We start from the raw sequence: 19,528 nt of genomic DNA, 5'->3' as shown, positions 1-19,528 counted from the left end.
GGGGCTGAACGCGTGCGGGCTGGATGTGGCCCCAGCCCGGCCGCTGCCTTTGGTGGTTTGACGCAGAGCCCACCCCAGGCACCCGCAGCCCAGGCGCTGTGTTTGGAGTGCCCCGGGGGCTGGGGAACAGCCCGGCTGACCCTCCCCGTCACTCCCCCTCCTCTTTGCATCCAGGTCCTCACGACACAAGCAGCAGGCTCGTAGGGAGAGCATCTGATGCTTCTGCAGCTGTTTGGGTTCCCCCGCGAGCAGACGTTGGCAGTGACGTTACAGTGTTCTCTGTTGGGGAGAGCGTGGGGATAGTTGCCCAGGATTTTGTTCTCAGCTCTCGAGTGTTTTAAGCAGATTGCTTGGTTGTGTCTGTTGCTGGGAGCAGTGGGTTTGGACTGTTACAGAATTCTTTGGAGGTCTTTGTCCAGATCAGTATTGGCTGGCGTGTGTACACAAATGCTGTGGGATGAAGCGCAGTCCCTGCCCAGGTCTGAGCGCGGTCACTGCCCAGGTCTCTCTGTTCTGGTGTAGGAGGCTGGACCGGTGTGTGGTGCCTGGGGAGGGTAGGGTCCCTCTGGGGAGAAGGGCAGGATAAGTCTAGGATGGCTCTTGTAAGAGCTGGATTCCTCTGTCTGTACAGGAGTCCGAACCACCTTCCATCTGCCCCGTTGCTGCTCTGGTGGTTTTACCGCTGGCTGAGCTCACACCATGCCCGGGGTTTGGTGGTTTCCTTGGGGCAGCGTTTGTTGCCATTACCTTTGGAGCTAATCATAAAATTTTAAAAACTCATGAACCAAGTCTTATTAAGGCTGCAGATATTCTACACATTGTCTTGCGACTACTGCAGCAGTGCTAGAGCAGCTGTACAGCAGTGATTAAGGATTTGACTTTATCAGTGAATTTTGCAGCCAGAAGTTCCCCCGTGAGGGGCAGCATCAGCCGAGCTGGCGGCATCTCAGCTGGCGGAGCGTCCCCCGGTCCCTGGTCCCACTGCCTGTCAGCGCCCAGACCCCCTCCCGGCCGAGGGGAGATGGGGAGACCCCGGCAGCTCTGCCCCCGTGCCGGGGGTTGGAGTGGGGTCCCCCGGCCACGGTGTCCCCACTACCCCGCGCTGGGCACCCTGCCCAGAACATCGTGTTCCCGGGCGCATGATTTAACCACACGATTGTTTTTCCTCTTGAAGTTTTGCAAAAGTACTTGAGGAAGGCAGGTGCCAGAGGGTTGTGATGGGATCCCGGGAGCACTGGGGGCCAGGCGAGCTCCTGGCCCTGGGGGGACCCCAGACCCCCGACCCCTCATGTCGGGGCGAGCGCAGCACCTGCCCTTCCTGCATCAGCCATCAGCATCGTGCTGGTGCTGAACTGCATGCGCTGCCAACGGGAAACTTAGAGGCAACTTTAAAATTAATTTATTTATTACCAAGAGTGTGGTCCTATTCAAGGGCCTGGCACTTCCTCCCCACACCTGGACCTTCATGAAGTTTGGAGTATTTGTCTCTGACACACATTAACAGCCATGCCCGCCTGTGCTGCAAGTGGTAACAAACCCTGGGCAGCAAACGCAGACACGGCACCGCGGGCTCCAGAGCACAGGGACCATTTTCTTTCACTGTTACTGTTGTGGACGTTTGGGGGTGGAAATACAGCAACTTCAGCAGTCAAAGGTACCTTGGGTCCCAGCCCAAGGCTCTGGCTGCAGGGCAGCACATGCTGAGCTGTGTCCCTGCATCAAATAGCACACAGTGTCGGCACCAGAAATGGTGACTTACGGTTCTATAGCAAAATACTGATGTATACACACTATATGAGCTAAAGCCAGAACTTGACGCCGACTCAATGAGATTTATTACAGGGTTTATTAGACAGAGAATTTCACAGTGAACACTTTAAGCTGAGGAGGGGAGGACAGCCAGGGCTTTCTAGTTCCTTTCTGATTTTGGTGGAGACCAGAACATTTTTAAGCAAGTGACACCCTGAGCTCAGTGATGGCAGATGTGACACCGAGCACGGCAACGGCCACCTGCCATTGGGAGGTGGTGGGACATGCCGCTCACTCGGTTTCTGCGTCGCTGTCGGGACCGAGGACGTCGAGGGGCTGGACACGCAGTGAGTCATAGTTGGGCGGGGGGGTGCCGGGCTCGGGGGGCAGCGCCTCGTCCCTGGGGAGGGTCCCCGCGTCCTCGGGCTGGAAGCCCAGGTTGGTGTGAGCCTCCACCAGCTCCGACACCGTCGGGGGCGCATCCGGGTACCGCACCTGCGCCCGCTTCTGCTTCAGGCCCTTGCACCAGCTGATGACATGAATGACGGTGATCCACAGCGAGTCGATGATGATTTCCCCGAACTCGATGAGGCACAGCACCGAGCCCCCCATCCAGAACCCAAACTGGCCTCCCAGGTTCGACAGCAGCCACACGATCTGCGGGAGGAGGGCAGGGGTGAGCCGCGGCGGTGACGGTGACCCTGGTCCCTGATTGATCCCTGCCCATCGCTGTGTGCTGGTGCTGAGGCGGGGGATGCTCCTGCCCCAGGGACCCGCCTGCCGGTCCCTCCCCTGTGGCTGTGGATCTCCCAGGGAGCTGGTGCTGCTGCTCTGTGATGCCCCGTGCTGGGGATGGGAGCTGGGGGGGAAGAACAACCTGGGGGCTGCGAACCCCCCGGTGGAGGTGGCTCTGCTGGCACAGCCGTGCGAAGCAGCAGCACCGGGAGCAGGTCCCAGCGAGGGGCACCTCCCGGCGGGTCTGAGCAGCCCCAGGGGCTGAGCCCCGTCTGTGCGTCCGGGTGACGCGTTTCTGCGGCCGTTCCTGGGCACTGTGGCGCGTGGTGGCACCGGCGGAGGGGCGGGACGGGCACTCACCGTGGTGGCGGCCGACTCCGAGATGGTGCGGTAGTTGTACTCCTGGAAGTAAATGTTGAGCTTGATGATCCCGTTTCTGTAAGGGACAAACGGCAGCTCAGCGCGGAGCCGGGCTGTGGTTAACGTCAGTTTTAAGTGTTTGAGTTTGTCTGACCCGCTTTGTCGCCATGGAGAGCAGAGGATATGCGTGAAGCGTGTTTCAGGTTTGCTTTCTGTATCTTCCAGGCAAACATGTGCCAAATCTTGTCCTCCCTTTGCACTAGCACACGCGTGCTCTGGCCCATCGCCAAGGCTCACGTTAATCTAATGTTAACAGGCTCAGTAGAGACGATAAAGTGGTTGTTCCTTTTGCTCACCTGTCCAAAGTCACATTTGTTGACATATCCCTTTCATAAGACAGAATATGGAAAATCCAGTCCTAGGAAAACAGAATTTATTCAGAGTTGAGCAGAAGCATCCTCGCCCGCGGGACAGGAGCCCGGGGAGGAGCCGCCGTGGGGGTGTCCCCGCTCCATCCCGGGCCCTGGCACTGGTGTGTGTTTGCAAGCTGAAAATGTGTAATTTAGCAAAGAGGCACTTGCTACCTGGACATTAGCTCAGAAAATACAGAGTGATTCATGCGGCTGAGAACAGGTAATTATTAATGACTGTTTCAAAACAAGAAATGGCTGTTACCTCCGAGGCTTCAGACGGCCAGTCTGCCATGGAGATGGTCATCTTGTACTGCGTGTCACTGCAGAGGAGAGGAGAGTGTTGGCATGGAGGTTTCTCCTCCTCTGAAGTCACTGGAACTTCAGTTCTCACGCAGAAGAGCGGCCCCGCGTGATTTGCTGCCGTTTCAGACAGGTCAGAGTGACGGGACCCGGGATGTGGGATCCCCGGCACCGTCCCAGCCGCCAGCACCGCCCAGGTACTCACTTGCACGTTTCCTTACAGGAGTCAATACAAATCTGTCTGTCCCTTATGCTGGATCTCAGTGATGAATAGCAATATGCTGTTTGGTGAAAACAAAAAATCAAAGCATCTGTTTAGATAAGGACCCCACTTACTGGATTATAGCCGTTTTATGTAATAGAACAAATGTTTAGGTATGAGCCTACTGCACAGATTTCCATCTTCCCCTCTAGCCTTCCTTGCCTTGAGAAACTCAGGCAAAGCAGTCAGACAATTTAATAGTACATTTAAAATATTTTTTTCTGCAGACAGCGTTGGTAGAGCCAGCTCGCCCGTGTCCGTGGTTTCGGCACAGCCCTGGCCCGCTGCCTGCGGAGCTGCCGGCCCTGCCCGCCCCGGGGAGCATCGTCCCCCATCCCTGCGGAGCGGATGCTGCAGCGTCCCCTCTGCTCCCCCGGTACCCAGGGGCTCCTCTTGCTGTCCCTGGCTGGAGATCTTGCCCCTTCACCCCGGCACCGACCCGAATGGCCACGGAGAATCATACTCGGACAAAACCATCCACCTCCTGCATTTACAACGGCAACAACGCTCGTGGCCGCTCCCACCCGCCGTGTGCCAGGACCCCGGCAAGGCTGCGCAATTAATGATGTTCATGTTCTTACCCCAGCCTGGGTTATCTTCGTTATTGCAATAATTTACCCCTTCAGGTAAAGGGAACATGTAGTGACCACATCCACAGGTTTCAATCATGTGATTTTGGAAACAAGAGCGCAGACAAGCCTGGAAAAGGGAAGGGGGAGATGCTCAGACATGGGCTGAACCCCCGGGCCCGCCTCGTGCTGCTGAATCTGCGCTGGCCTGGAGAATTGCTCAGCTCTGAGGTGTTTTCTCTCCTTTGCCCTGAACAGCTGGTTTTGTGGCTGCACACAGTGAAGGCTGAAGCTGCAGAGAGAGCACGGCACCGAGCATCGCCAGCGGCACACACCGAGCATCCCGGCAGCACGGCACCAAGCGTTGCCGGCGGCACACACTGAGCATCACCAGCAGCACACACCGAGCGTCACCAGCAGCACACACCGAGCATCACCAGCAGCACACACCGAGCATCACCAGCGGCACACACTGAGCATCACCAGCAGCACACACCGAGCATCACCAGCAGCACACACCGAGCATCACCAACAGCACACACTGAGCATCACCAGCAGCACGGCACTGAGCATCACCAGCAGCACACACCGAGCATCACCAGCAGCATGGCACTGAGCATCACCAGCAGCACACACTGAGCATCACCAGCAGCACACACCGAGCATCACCAACAGCACACACTGAGCATCACCAGCAGCACGGCACTGAGCATCACCAGCAGCACACACCGAGCATCACCAGCAGCACGGCACTGAGCATCACCAGCAGCACACACTGAGCATCACCAGCAGCACACACCGAGCATCACCAACAGCACACACTGAGCATCACCAGCAGCACGGCACTGAGCATCACCAGCAGCACACACCGAGCATCACCAGCAGCACGGCACTGAGCATCACCAGCAGCACACACCGAGCATCACCAGCAGCACGGCACTGAGCATCACCAGCAGCACACACCGAGCATCACCAGCAGCACACACCGAGCATCACCAACAGCACACACTGAGCATCACCAGCAGCACGGCACTGAGCATCACCAGCAGCACACACCGAGCATCACCAGCAGCACGGCACTGAGCATCACCAGCAGCACACACTGAGCATCACCAGCGGCACACACCGAGCATCACCAGCAGCACACACTGAGCATCACCAGCAGCACGGCACTGAGCATCACCAGCAGCACACACCGAGCATCACCAGCAGCACGGCACCGAGCATCACCAGCAGCACACACCGAGCATCACCAGCAGCACGGCACTGAGCATCACCAGCAGCACACACCGAGCATCACCAGCAGCACACACTGAGCATCACCAGCAGCACGGCACTGAGCATCGCCGGCGGCACAGTGGGCTCTGCAACCTGGCACAGGTGATACCGGCATCCCAGCAGCGAGAGGAGTGGGCGGCTGCGCTGCCGGGACCCTTTTCTTTCTGATGCGTTTTGGCGGCTGCTCCTCCAGATTTGAAGGCACATCCTGGTGACGAGCTGCCCGTGCGTGTCACCTTGCAGGAGCAGGAGGGGACTCAGTGCCTGCTCCAAATCACACCAGAAACTGCTCATTTCTGAACTATTTAGGGCTTCATGGAAGAAATACGGAGTTTCCGAAAAGCAGTGAAAATGTTCTACTATGCCCCTAGACACTGCCGCTGTCTCCATGCTTCATAGGACATACTGACAAAGAGCTGGTTTCCACTTTAAAGCTGGGACTCTAAAAATACCTCAACATAAAGAGCAGGTTTTAGAAATCTGAATTATCTTATCTGTGAATCTGCGTCTCCCCTCGAAAGGATTGCAGCCCAGCGTGCGGGCTCAGCTCAGCCAGGCGTGAAGGCAACCGGCTGAGATCGGAGGGGGATTCTGGACGAAACAGCGCACACAGCAATAACAAAGTCTATGAAAAGATAATTAAATGTAACAGCGCCAGCTTGGTAGAACAACCAGAGAATTTCTGTGGGATAGAAAATGCTCACAGAGCTCAGTGCAACCGGGGAGTGACAGACCAGCCTGATTTTGCTGAGCGATCTCCAGAGTGATGTGAATTATGTGGCCATAGAACCCCAGTCAGCATTTAGCAACTTTTAAGTAATAATGCAATCCTTTCAAGTATTTGTTTTAACATTATATAAGCATCTTAAAAAGTAGGGTAACGTGGTCCAATTGTTATAATTATATAAAGGCAGAAATATCAACAAACCCTGCTAGACCAAAGCCCTCCCACTTGTTTGGGGTGTATTCTTCAGGTTTTGGTGTTTTCCTTATTGCCAGATCTCACCCTCCTGAAATGCTTCTCCTCCATGTTAAAGCCCGTTACAAATTAACCAGTGCTTAATGTTTACACTCTATTTTTCTGCAGATTCAAGGTTTACAAACACTCAACTTTCTCATCCCGCTCTCAAGTGAAGAACAGAAGGTCAGTCTCCGTGTCCTGCACACAAGCTGGTGTTTTTGGGGAAATGCCGGGGGCTCGAGGTCCCTGGGCTGGTGCCGCGGTTCTGCCGCCTGAGCCGGGCAGTGACCGACCAGAGATGCTCGGGAGCCAAAAGAGGGGACAATGGGAGAACTGGGGGTTTTCAGGGACCGAGGGCCCCAGGCACGCCCTGCTCTGGTTTTGCCGTAAGTGGGAACCCTCCGCTTTGGGGAGCTGAGCTCTGAGCCGCAGGGTACGAGGAAAGGACCAGCATTAAACTGTGCTCATACCTGGAGGTGAAAATATTCGCTTTTCTGTCTGGTAATTCAGACTTTGCTGGTAGGTCCCATATAGCAGGGGCTTATATAACAACAGGGATTCTGGGGGGTTTGCTATGTTTTGATTTTTGAGAAAATTAGAGAAATGACCATTTTCTTTCTCTCAGAATGAAACAGAATTCCCACGTGGCTGAGGGAACAGTAACTGCTGACGCCGTCTCCTTGCCATACGGGCTGTTTGGGGTGAGGATGAAAACCGAGGGTCAGGCTGAACTGTGCTGCCTGCAGAGCAACACTCACTACCTTTGGTGCGAGTTTTAATATTTGCATCACTAGGTCTTGCTCCTGCAATACACAGTTATCCCCACTGGATCCACTGGGATCGTTTCCAAATCCGGGGCTACTGAGCGCTCAGACTCGAGTGCGGGTTCATTACCAGGCAAGAAGGTTCCCGCGTTCGGGTTATACTTTCTACTTTGTCATTGCAGATCCTGCAGTAATCCTGCAGGCTAGTCAAAGATTTTAAGTGCTTGGACAACTTTTCCTGAGCAGTCTTATTTGATTTAGAAACATGTTTTACCTGTATGGAATAGGACGTGTTATATTGGCTATAGAGGTTTTTTACGGGGACATCAGAGCCGTTCACGGTGCAGTCGCTGTAGGGATAGCCCATCCGCTCCAGTTCATCCTGAAGAAAACCGACACAGCAGACTTCAGTGGTTACCGTTCCTCCCAGGGCCCTGCTGCCTGTTTGCTAGAGACTGTAATTCCTATATTCCCTGCCGGTTTGATAAAACTGGGACTCGTGGGGGCAGAGCGGAGGAGCTGCAGCCCGTTCCCCGGGCAGATCAGGGCCGAGCAGGCGGTTCAAGAGCAGCTTGTTTTAACACGGCACCTGCTGACATGCTCAGAGAAAGGGAACAATGACCTGAGCTCAATATTTTGGCTTCAGTAAAGTGCTTAGCCAGGACAGTTACATAAAAGTCTCCATAAACGGTTCCAGCCCGTGGCCAGCCCACACCTCAGCTCTTTTGGTTTGAGCCAGTTCAGCCAAGACTTAACACAAACTTGGTTGCAGTCCCATCAGATAACATTATTCTCAGACAATGTGCTCCCGAGGAATGCCAGACATACCACCAGCACGCCGATGGAGGTCTCGGTCCCAGCCATGGCGTAGATGCCCTGGTCCTTCAGGAAGGGGAAGCTCTTCTGCTGGTGCAGCATCAGCCGCGCCCCGGCCGCCGAGGACAGGTAGGGGATGTAGTCCTGCTGGCTGATGTCCAGGATCAGCTTCAGCCCTGGCACACGGACACGGCACTCAGAACAGGAGTCGTGTCAAAATGGGAATTTTTGGAAAAAAAAAAAAAAAGAGCCTGTTTTCTTTTTACTATGCACGGAAATGTCAGTTCTGTGGGACAGGATGGGTTCACCACAGCCTTATGTGTGTGTAAATACCCATGATGGCAAGTGCTCAGGGTGGAAATATCTGAGTGAATGTTCAGATGCTGCCTCAGATATTTCAGCTAATGGAATATTCAGACATTGCCTCAGATATTTCAGCTCTCCAGATGTTGTCCTTCTGCCACATGTAACATCTGTAGTCACGTTACTTGTTTCTGTGTGACACATTTCCCTTTTGGGGGCTTATCCCCTTCTGGAAAGCCATTCTTCCCACTGCAGAGCTCCAGAGACGCAGAACTCATCAGTCTGGTCCATAGAACAGAAATGGGCAGGGGGGACAGAGCAGCTCCCCCCTCCTCAGCGAGATCTCTTACCGAACTCAGCTCCGGGGTTGGAAGAATTCAAGGCCTCTTCGTCCATGCCCCAGTTAAAGATGTAGCAGTTACCGTGGTCCGGGTGATAGATTTGGGTGAAATTCCTGGAAGAATCATACATACAAAACTCAGACTCTTGGGGAGGACTAAAGGGCTATAAAACAGTGCAACTGATGGGACCAGTGCTTGGCAGCGACGGCTGGGATTCACTTTAAATTGCTTAGTTTGTTGAATGGCTGTATAGAAATTTCAGCCGATATAATTTCAATCAATCTGCTGTTCGAAAAAATAAAAAGTAAAGCAAGGTACTGGTGTGTACCGAGACACAGCCATGGGGATAATGCTTTGTCAGGATGGAGAGGAATTGTCTCACAGAGAGGAGACTGCAATAATTGCTTGGCCTGAGCTATGGTGATGGGTTTTGGTTGGCGTCGTGTCATGTTCGTTGATAACAATTCTCTGCTGCCCTCATTGCAGAGGGGCAGGACTTGCAGCCTGGGCTGCTGCTGTGCGCTCGCGCTTCTTGAAACTGGATCTATACATCTGGCATTCCTAAGAAACAGCGATGGCTAAAGTGCGTTCTCGGGGCCTTGTGTAAAAGCGGGGGGGCTGCACCCGGGGCTGCAGTGCTGTGCCAGGGACCCGCTGACCCAGCGCCCGGGCTGGCAGCTGCTTGTCGCAAAATACTCAGGGAAGGTCCCGTTGATGCTGTGAGTCTCGGTGTGTCATGAGCAAAACAGCCTGTCCAAGACTAAAACTCCATCCAGAAACCCTCTGGGAAATGTTGTTAGAGTTAAGAACCAGCAGGAATCTCTTTATTAACTGATATATACCTTCAAAAGAGGAAGGCAAAAGGCCGTTGTGCCTTTAGCGTCCTGTACCGTTCCTGAGGTGACAGAGAAGGGCAGGGAGCTTGACATGCACCTACTTGTAGTTGCAGGGCTCGGCCCCGTAGAGACAGGCCAGGATCATGTCCTCAGCCTGGTAGCCCATGCGGATCCTGTCCTGCAGCGGGACCTTGGCCAGGATGCTGGTGAACTGCAGGACGTACCACTCGCTCACCGCCTGCGCCGCGCTGCTGAAGTTGCGGTACGTGCAGTTGTCCGAGCCCTGATGGCTGCACTGGGGACACACACAGGCAGGTCTGTCCCCGTCCCGGTCCCATGGGGGGATGGCAGGAGGGACGTACGGCGTGTCCCCCCCGGAGGGACGTACGGCGTGTCCCCTGTCCCTGCGCTGGGTGCCAGCCCTGCCCGCTGCCCTGGGGTGAGGGGTGAGGCCAGCCGGGAGCTGTCACATCTGCCGTCACATCTGCTGGTGTTTGCAGACAGGTCCCCCTGGGGAGATGCCCCAGCTGGGCAGATTCTCCATCAGTCCCAGCAGGACCTTCACAGTCTCATGGAAAACATCACGTTTGGGTCCGTTCTTTAAGGCTGGGGTTGCCCTGGCTCCCAAGGGCTGCCCGGGCAGGGTCCCTGGAGCCTCTGTGGGTGCAGAGGGTGGGGGGCACGAGACCCACATGTGCCCCAGTGAGGGGCAGCAGCTGCAGCCTCTCCCCAGCATTTTGGGTGCCAGCCCCCAGGCAGGGGAAGGCAGCCGGGAGCCCCTGCCCCTAACGTAACACAGCTCCTTGCTGGGTTTCCTTTCATTTAGGGAGGTATATTTAGGGTATGATCCTGCTGCAGGCCCCACGTGCAGACGTCCAGCATCTTCAGCTGGGTGTCTGGCTGTGTAACCTGCAGGGGATCGGACATCCCCTCTGAAATGTGAAAAAAACCTTAAAATACCTCTCTGCTGCCTTCCTCAAAAACAAAACAGGCCTGGAGCTGTGAAATAACACAGCGTAACCAGCAAACCGCCCCTGGGCTCTGTGTGCCCGGTGCCGCAGGTGCTGCCAGCACGGGTGGCCCCCGGTCCCAGCGCCACCCGCCCCTCGCCCCCCGGCACCTCCCGCGGGACCTCCTCACCAGCTTCACCGCCAGCTTGTACTTCTTCTCTTCCGACGTCGCGTTGGCCGGGGCAGGTGAAGCAGCCGTTTCGTTGCCCATGGAGGTTTCGTTGCCCATGGAGGTTTCGTTGCCCATGAAGGTTTCGTTGCCCATGGAGGTTTCATTGCCCTCAGCCATTTCATTACCTGCGTAGGTTTGTTTACCCTCAGTGGTTTGGTTACCCTCAGTGGTTCCGTTGCCCTCCACGGTTTGGTTGCCCACAGCAGGCTGGTTGCTCTCAAAGATGTCCAGGATGTTGGGGTTGTCTTTGTCGTGCTCGTCGATGAGGACCAGGGGTATCTGGTGCCAGAGCTCCATGTTGAGCGGTGGGTAGACGTTCTCGCTGCTGTTCCCCGGCGTGGGCTGCAGGATCCTCTCCAGCGCCGCTTCGATGAGCCTGTCCAGGTCTTTCAGCAGATGCTTCACCTCCGAGTATCTGCAGGGCAAAGAGCCGTTACCAGGCGGTGTCACGGCGCTGAGGATGTGCAGCAGCTCGGCTGCGGCTCCGCTGGCCCAGACCTTGCCGGGGCCCTCGGGTCGCTGCCGAGAGACCGACGGCAGAGCAACAGGAGCTCCCGCAGGGCACGGCCAGCTCGACACCGGCATCCCAGCAGCTGCATCTGGGTGGAAAACCAGTGGGAGGACGAACAAAGTGCTGCGGTGGTGAACCCGCCAGCGCAGAACGCAGCTGGTTGTATTGCAGTAAATCACTGTAGTTTACACAAAACATCTCTAGCCAGCAGTGAGAAAAAACAACTCCAAAGTAATTCCTGTGTGTTGGTTGAGAGCATCTTGCCTCGGGCTGCACTATTGCACAGATATAAATTTAAAGCAGCTGTTACAAAGATCAGTTACTCCTTTGGAATTAGGATCGAGTTCTGTCCCTGCAGCTCCCAGCTGATACTAATGTTTAACCAGCTCTTAATGGCCGAGTGTGAGCGATAAGAGGTACGTTCACAGCGAGGAAGGAGGAAGAAAGGGATTGTGGGGAAAGATTGAGAGACCGATTCTGGTTGTGACAAGTGAGTCGAACTTCAAGTTTTCCCCAACGAGGGAAAGTTTGCAGGAGGCAATAACCATCATTAGATTAACTGGTACAGTGGGACACCTGGGCGAGCGCACAGGACATGGAGCCTCCTCTGGACCTGAGCCATCGCCTCTGTGTTGTGCTCCTTTATTTTGTTTTTAATGGCACTAGGTGACCCAGGATCATTTTCATTGATGCTCCTAACGTGGTATCTGAGACAGGAACAGGTCTGCAGTACCTTACGCCAGCAGTAGAGCTGAGGGTGTTAGAGCACGATGGCACAAATTAGGTGAAGAAAAACTTACTTGAAGGGGTTGGCGTTGCAGACTGTGACTGCTGGGAACTTCATGGTCTTAAAGCCAATGGAGAGAGAGGATGTGACATTATAGGAGAGGTAGGTGTTGATGAGGATGCCCCACTGCCAGAAGACCAGAGACGCGAAGAGCAGCGTTAGGAAGAACCAGATGAATTTCTTCTTGGGCCCCTCTTTGATGATGCGCTTGGGGCCGTGGGTGTTGGTGTTGTCGCAGTACCAGACCAGCAGCTCCTTGTAGGTGTAGCCGGGGCCCTTCTGCAGGCGGTGCAGCGCGCGGATGAAATACTTCTTCAGGTTCATCCTGCTGCCTGCGGGAGAAAGCCACAAACAGCTGTGCGGAGAGGCGGGTGCGGGCTGTGCCAGGGGCGCTGGTGCTGGCAGCAAAGCTCAGCCGGGTGGTTCTGTGGTGGGTTTGTCGCCCAGGAGGAGCTCGGAGCAGACGCTGCTCAGGGTCCCGCCGGGGCAGTGACACGGCCCCGCACCTCCCCAGAGGGTACACGGGGAGGTTTGTGTTTGCGGTTCCCAAAGCGGTGAAGGTTTCTGTCAGTCCCTTCTGGCTCCGCAGGGGTGAAGTGACTGGAACCCGCGGGACACGGCTGTGCCTGCGGTGACCGACCCGCGCCCGGCCCCGGGGCTGCCGGGGGCTGCAGTAAACGGCAACACGACTTTTTTGGATGTGAGTGTTTTCTGTGCAAACAGGTACGTGTCTGACATCGTCTGCAACCTCTGCCAGTGCTGGATGGACCAAGCGGTGCACACATGAGCTGCTGTCAGGTAGAATTCAGGCTAACGGTGTTTAGTATTCAAACTAATACAGGGCTTAAGACAATTTTCCTTAGAAGTAGAAAAGCATTACGGTGCAGCAGGCTGTCGGAGGGGCAGGAGCAGAGGACCTGGCGCCAGCAGCGCCTTTCCCAGCACCAGGAATGTGCTCGGTGCTGCTGCCCGCGGAGCCAGGGCAGCCCATTGGTTTTTTCCACCAAATTCCTTTGTCTTTCAGATACTATCGGTATGCTCCTGCTGCTCATGTGAGGGATGCTGCATATTTTACATTCATATTGTGAGTAAATAGAACATTTTGTGCTGCTATTTTAAGGTGAGAATTTGTGTTACTAAATCTTGATATCCCGAGGCAGGATTTCAAAACAAACCCGAGTCAGCTGTTTAGAACATTTTTCAGATTTAAACAGTAAGAGAACAGAATTAAAGATTAATGCTGCATATAACTCAGCATCCTAGAAGAAAGAGTGCTGAAATAACACATCGATATTTCAATAATGAGCAGCACTCAGCAATGCAGGAACTAGATTAACACACAGTTACTTGCAGATAAACTCCCAAAGGTCCCGCAGAGCTGAGGGGTGGGCACAGGCCTCTGCAGAGCGGTGGCAACCGGCTCCGAAAAAAAAAAAGCTACTGCTGGTTCATTGATTTCTTGGCCAGACCTGCAAAATCTCCTGAGTAGTATATCCGGAGTTTGATAAAAGTATAAGCCCAATAGATTTTATGACGTCTCGCTCCATGATGCCAAGAGAGACGATGGTTTTTGTTGCTCACGCTATTCCACATGACGCTGGACACAGCCGAACACTCTGAACATCTCTCTTGATGGGAGAGCCCTTTGGAAGGAAGGAACTCCAGCAGTTCCCTCCAGGATCTGAGGGCGGGCTCTGCTCCCATGGGAAAGCGTTTTGTTCTCCAAGGAACACGTGTCCCAGGACTTGGACCTCCCAGACCTCCCAGACCTCCCGGAACTCCTGGATCCCACTCCACCCGTTCATCACGGGCTCGTCCTCCCCGAGCTCGTGCTGCAGCGGCTCCCACCCGGCTCCTGCAGAAGGTTTGTTCACAGTTCACATTGCTTTGGGTGCTCGCTGGCTCTTGGGTGGGACTGTAACGAAAACAGGAGCAGCAACCTCAGCCTCTGCTTAACCACCCGCTGCTGGAGGGAAGACGCGGCACGTGTGGCCGTTCTGCCCGAGCCTCCTCTGCGGGCACGAACACAAACCCGTCCCAGGGCACCGCCTCAGCATCAGCCTCTGCTTTATAAAACTGTATTGGCAAAATACATTTAAATCCAGAGAGACTAGCAAGGCAAACTAGTAAATATTTTCCACCTTTTAAGAAGTCCAATAAAAGATTTAGATTAGATTAAAATTTAAAACACACCCACGCGGCGCTGGGCAAGCTCCAGCCCGGCAGGACCTGCCTGGCCACATGCCCTGCGGCCGCTGTTTGCTCTGCCCGGAGCCGCCGGCCCATGGAGGGACCGCGCGTGTCCTACGCATCCCTCTGCATCGCTCATCAACCTGACACTGCAGGAAGAACTTCTTATTTTTTTTTTATTGTTTCCTAAGGCTGAATTTTAACTTTTTTTTTTCCCTGATGGCAATGCTGAGATGTACTTTGTTGAGGAGCACACACAGAATAAAAGCTCTACTTTCATAACTGAGTAAAGTTAAAGAAACTGAGCAGCTAATTTTGATGCTGCTTTATCTTTGTTCATGGTTTTGCAGAAGCCATCAATACACTTGTTCTCCACCTTGAATTTATTTCCATTTAACCGGCAAACCCAAGGGTGCTGTCTGCAGAGTCGCGGCACGCTGGCGACAGCGAGGGGCTGATGCTGCGCTGGGGAAGGACGCCCAGCTCCAAATCAGTTCTAAGCAAAGAGTGGAGCACCTTCTATTTCACTTTATCGCTTCAGCTCACCAACCGTAAAAACTCTGTGCTGAAGGGCAGCTTTTTCACATTTTTAAGTTAGATTCAGGCCACAGTGTGGAAAATAAGATTAAACTATTTTTTAGATATGTTTTAAACTGATTCAAAACATGGGTACCTGCCAGAGGGAGCACAGGCACAGGGCTGTGGACGGGAACGGGGACAGGGACGGGGACAGGGATGGCTGGAAGAACATCCTCAGGCAGGATTCCTGCAGCATCCCTGGCCCGCCATGGAAGCACACAGATCCCAGAATTAAGAAACCAAGTTAGCAAAGGTGTGCTGGCAGTACAGCCAAGCCGACAGTCACCGGTTCTGCCGGGGACATCTTAACATGGCAGCAGAGTGAAGGACTCAGGTTTACTCTTCCTTTAGGTATAAACCGTGATTTAAACAGCTCATTTGATAAAGAAATGGCATTAAGCAAAAGCTGCGCTTGACCGTACTTGGATGACTTTTTTCAATCTTTTTTCTCATGTTAATAGTATTCTTCTTACCTTTATTTCCAGAATGTTTCCAAACGACCTTGTTGTTTTGCTCTCTCTGTGAAAGCCGCTCTGTGCGCGGTGCCCCGTGCGATGGGGAGCCCAGGCCCCCGCCGCGGGGGTCTCCTCGCCCCGGCACAGACGCTCAGTGCTCGGATGCTGTAGTGGGCTGGAGGGGCTTTGGTGCTGGGTTTGGTGCCAGCCTGGCGCCCGTCCTGCTCTCCCCCATCAGCCACTGTACCTGGAGCAGAGAAGTGACACGTGAAGGACGACCAGACCCACCCTCCATCAGTACACAGGTAACCCCTTCCCACCGGCCCGGAGAAGGGGAGTGGAGGAGCAGAGCAGGGCTGGGGACCTGATGGACACACGGCATGCAGGGCATCAAAATGGTTCCAGAAACCTGTCCCTGCTGCCGCCCTCCACCCCCAGTTTTTGCGCAGCGTGGGCAGCTCGGGGGCCTGGACATTTGGCAGCTCCCAGCTGCCACTCGCTGGTTTTGTTTCTTGTTTGACTGCTCCACTTCCAAGGCCCCGGTCAGGGAAGAGGAACACGCACCTATCAGGCTCCCTCAATCCTCTGTCTCCTTTGCAGTTTTTATTTCACACTGCTCTGTTTGCAGACCCAGTCCTAATGTGCAGATAAGAACATCAACCTCGCGCCAGCCCGGGTGAAACTCCACCTCACGCTGCCATCAGACTCCCACGTTAGGAAATGATGGTGTTGACTGTGTCGAATCTCCTCTGGGGTTTTCCTGGGCAATTGCCACTTCAGGGAAATAGAGACATAAGCAAAACCCAGCACAATGCTGGGGGACCCGGGGTGGTACCTCGGCTGCAGAACCACCCCGGCACTGCTGGCCCTGACTCTGCGGTGGATCAGGACCTCACTGGGACACAGACAGTCCGGCCTCTTTGGGCACCACCTGCTCCTCAGCCACCTTCTCCGGGGCCTGGTGAAAAGACTTTGTTTTCCCAGAGGGAACTTTTATGCTATCCTGTGGTATTTTTGCAAGTTGGAGGAAAGGTTTTGATTGCATCACAAGTTTACAGGTTGGCAGTTGGACAAGTGGAGCAGTAACGTGTCAGCGAGCAATGAAAGCCCTTTCTGAGCCCCAGGTCACAGGGTGCTCAGCAGATGCTTGGCCTCATGTTGTGTGTGCAGAGGAAGCTCAGACGCCCACGGACACCCCGGTCCATGCAGGCGCCTCCAGGTCTCTAATCCCGATGGGCACGCGTACAGCACTCCAAGAGTATTTACAGTCTGGAAGTTCAGATAGCATTTGACTGACTTTCTGTTCCCTATATCAGATGGTCCATCCCTTCTTCCCCTGCCTCCCTAAGCCTGCATTTCCTGTGATGTCCCTGTCCCCCAGGATGATGACAAGCCTTCCTCCGCACATGCCAGTACGGTCACATTGCTGAGAATTAACTCTGCTGCTTGTGCAATGAATAAGGTGAATCCTGGAAGGTAAGTGGAGCAAACCCCCCAGCAGCTCCCTCCCCAGCCCCAGGTCTCTTGTCCTGCAGCAAGGCGGGTGTCCCAGAGGGGGATCAACCTCTGCCCTTGCCTGGATGCAGCAGCGGGGGTGGATGCACATTTCCCACAACAAAGGAAACGGACGGTGAAATATTCAGAGAGCTGCTGTTTGCTTCCATCCCTTTTATCAGGGCCATTAAAGAAACCCTCTGTAAACAGAGTTTAAATAAGAACAACTACACCTGAGTGCACACCGCACACATCCACCGTGCCTGACCGGCACACCACCTGCCCCACGGCTGCAGAAGCAGCGGCACTGGGGTGCTGGAGCGGTGCAGACACCGCGACCCGACTTCAGTTTGTAATTCCACCCCCCAAAAAATGTCAACAAAGGGCTCCCCTTCTTTTTCTCCCTCTACAAACAATACTACGCCTTAAACCCGTATCCTCCACCCCGAGAAGCAGGGGGACAAAACCCCGAGTGGCATTTAAACCATGACACTTCGCCTGACCCACGCGCGTCCCCGCCGGTCCCTTCGCCCCGAGCCCCCGCGGGAGCTGCCGGTCGCCGCGGGCATCCTCGGGGGGGGCTCGGTACCCAAGGGACCGGCCAGCCCCCCATCGCCCTCCCGGGCCCCCCGGCTCCCCGGTGCCCCGTACCTGCCCGCGCGGCTCCGGCAGCGCTCCCGGTGCGGGCGGGAGCGGCCCCGGCGCCTCCCCCGCCGCCGCCCGCCCCATCCCGCCCCTCGGCGCTTCCCGACGGGGCCTCTGAACCTCCCTCCAGCCCGAGCGGCTCCGCTCCCGGCGGGACTCGTCCAGGCTTCCTTGAGAGCTTGCTTGAATTTTCTCCCAGAAATTTTGACTTGCTCCCAACATCTCCCCCCGGGACTCGCAGCCGCTTCTGCTGCTCCTGCCCCGCTCCCAGCGGCACGAACCTCCCGGGCCGCTGCCCGCACGCCCCACGTACCAGGGGAGCTGTGCCTCCACCCCACCGCGAGGACATGAACACCGGGCCTTGTTTTTCCCAAAAAGCATTAAAAGTTCCACGAGAAGGGCGGGCCGGACCAGGACCGGGGCTGGTGGCACCGCCTGCCCCGCGCTGCAGCACGGACCTGTGCTTCTCGGGCTGGTTCGAGATGTCCCCGGCGCCAGGACATCACCCGGCTGCTGTGGCTTCCCCTGTGCCAACCACCACCAGCGCCAGCTCTTTGGCACAGGGCAAATGACCACAGGTGACTGCACTAGGATTTTGAAACAGTTTTATAACCCTTTTTTTAAAAAGATCTCGTATATTTTTTCTTAAAGATCTTATAACCTTTTTTAAAGAAAGAAGTATAAGATCTTACGATTTGGTTTTTTTCCTAAAAAAAGCCTCCCTGAGCAGCTGTGTTTACTATCAAGCCTGCTGCTGGCCATGCTTTCCTGGGAGTGTTTTGTACACCGTGCGTCTGTCAGTGCGGACCTCAGAAGATGTTGATGCTCAAATAGAAGGGGCAGGACTCCGCCTCAGTGGCACTGGTGGCTGAGCCTGAGAGGTGACGATCTCTTGCCAGGAGCAATGAGCTCTGCTTCCATAAAACAACAACGAAATTAAAGACTAAGCAGCTTTTCTGTTTGCTTCTGAGGGTGGAACGTGAGCAGCTCAAACAGGGCCGGGTGCCCTCATGAACACGCTCGTAGCCCAGTTGCCTGTGACTTTCACGGTGGTTAGCATGCGCTTCTGCATTTTATGACTTAATCTTATGTGTCTTGCACACTGATTTCTGTTGATCCTTCAGGGCAGCTGGGGAAACACATGCCCCTCACATTTATTTTCTGTGTTTTCCTGCACTGGGGCCAGCGCGCTGCACAGCACAGGGTGAGATCCCTCAACCCAACACTGCTGTACAAACATGATTTAGAGGTAAAACCCTGAGCATCTTGAGTGACTGTGGGAGATGTTAACTCCTCACAACACAACAGCGAACGTGTATAAACCCCCTTGGAACTATAAATCACTGGAGAGCAGCAAAGTATTGTAAGAGGTAACGATTGCCTCTTGCTAGGAAAAGTAATCTCGGGTTCTTGTTCAGTCAGGACTTGGTCAGATTTTCCCAAATGTCCTCGTGTTTTGTTGTTTGGGAACAAAAGGGATTTTTATTTTTAAATTGCACAAGTGTACCTCTTGCCATTATGTCAGAAGCGGAATGCGGGATTGTGATTAAACAGTATTTCCAAGTGAAGCTAGAATGAACAGGTTTGATGGGGAGTACCAGGACTTACCCAGTTTCTAACCTCTGTCCTGTCAAAATAATTGCCCTCATATCACTACTTATTTCCCTGGAGAACAATGTCTGTTACCAGCACTGGCAGCTCTAACATTGAAAATAGAGCAGGCTGCATTTGTTCAGCGGTTTGAAACATCAGCTGTGAGGCCAGAGAAGCCAAATGACCTTGAATTTGGCTTGACTTTGCGTTGTCTCTCTCGCTTGCTTCATGGGAAAGTTTATTTCATAAGCAAAACCCTCCTGCTAAAAATACAGCTGAAAACCATGCTGGCAAGCTCCTGTGCACCCCAGGCATTGTGTTGCGAGTCGGGGTGTTGTGCTGGCGCGAGGCACCGCTGACAGCAGCTAAATACAGCTGAGAAACTGGATACACGGGACAAGTCAC

The 19,528-nt window shown here is 54.5% G+C and overlaps 1 protein-coding gene across 1 annotated transcript; it reads right to left on the bottom strand.

Annotated features, from left to right (window-relative positions):
• Positions 1-1,868: 1,868 nt before the first annotated feature.
• Positions 1,869-17,576, bottom strand: SCNN1B (sodium channel epithelial 1 subunit beta). Its single transcript, XM_065644921.1, has 14 exons — positions 17,537-17,576; positions 15,410-15,638; positions 12,181-12,499; positions 10,828-11,284; positions 9,789-9,982; positions 8,861-8,964; positions 8,220-8,383; positions 7,666-7,773; positions 4,401-4,518; positions 3,763-3,838; positions 3,520-3,577; positions 3,201-3,262; positions 2,845-2,920; positions 1,869-2,406 (listed from the first exon to the last, which is right to left on the bottom strand). Exons 3-14 carry the CDS (start codon positions 12,489-12,491, stop codon positions 2,041-2,043), a joined length of 2,094 nt encoding a protein of 697 aa, XP_065500993.1. The 5' UTR covers positions 12,492-12,499; positions 15,410-15,638; positions 17,537-17,576; the 3' UTR covers positions 1,869-2,040.
• Positions 17,577-19,528: the final 1,952 nt, after the last annotated feature.

The sequence above is a fragment of the Caloenas nicobarica genome, chromosome 14 (assembly GCF_036013445.1).
Source record: "Caloenas nicobarica isolate bCalNic1 chromosome 14, bCalNic1.hap1, whole genome shotgun sequence".
Taxonomy (NCBI): domain Eukaryota; kingdom Metazoa; phylum Chordata; class Aves; order Columbiformes; family Columbidae; genus Caloenas; species Caloenas nicobarica.
Note: the sequence above shows the minus strand (reverse complement) of the source record. Positions and strands in the feature narration are given on the sequence as shown.

Excerpts from the sequence above, each read along its gene's own strand:
- SCNN1B (XM_065644921.1), bottom strand. The coding sequence starts at position 12,491 with ATGAACCTGAAGAAGTATTTCATCCGCGCGCTGCACCGCCTGCAGAAG. Across the intron at positions 7,774-8,219 it reads CCTCCATCGGCGTGCTGGTG|GATGAACTGGAGCGGATGGG; the intron begins GTATGTCTGGCA and ends GGTTTTCTTCAG. Across the intron at positions 3,263-3,519 it reads GGCCGTCTGAAGCCTCGGAG|GACTGGATTTTCCATATTCT; the intron begins GTAACAGCCATT and ends CTGTTTTCCTAG.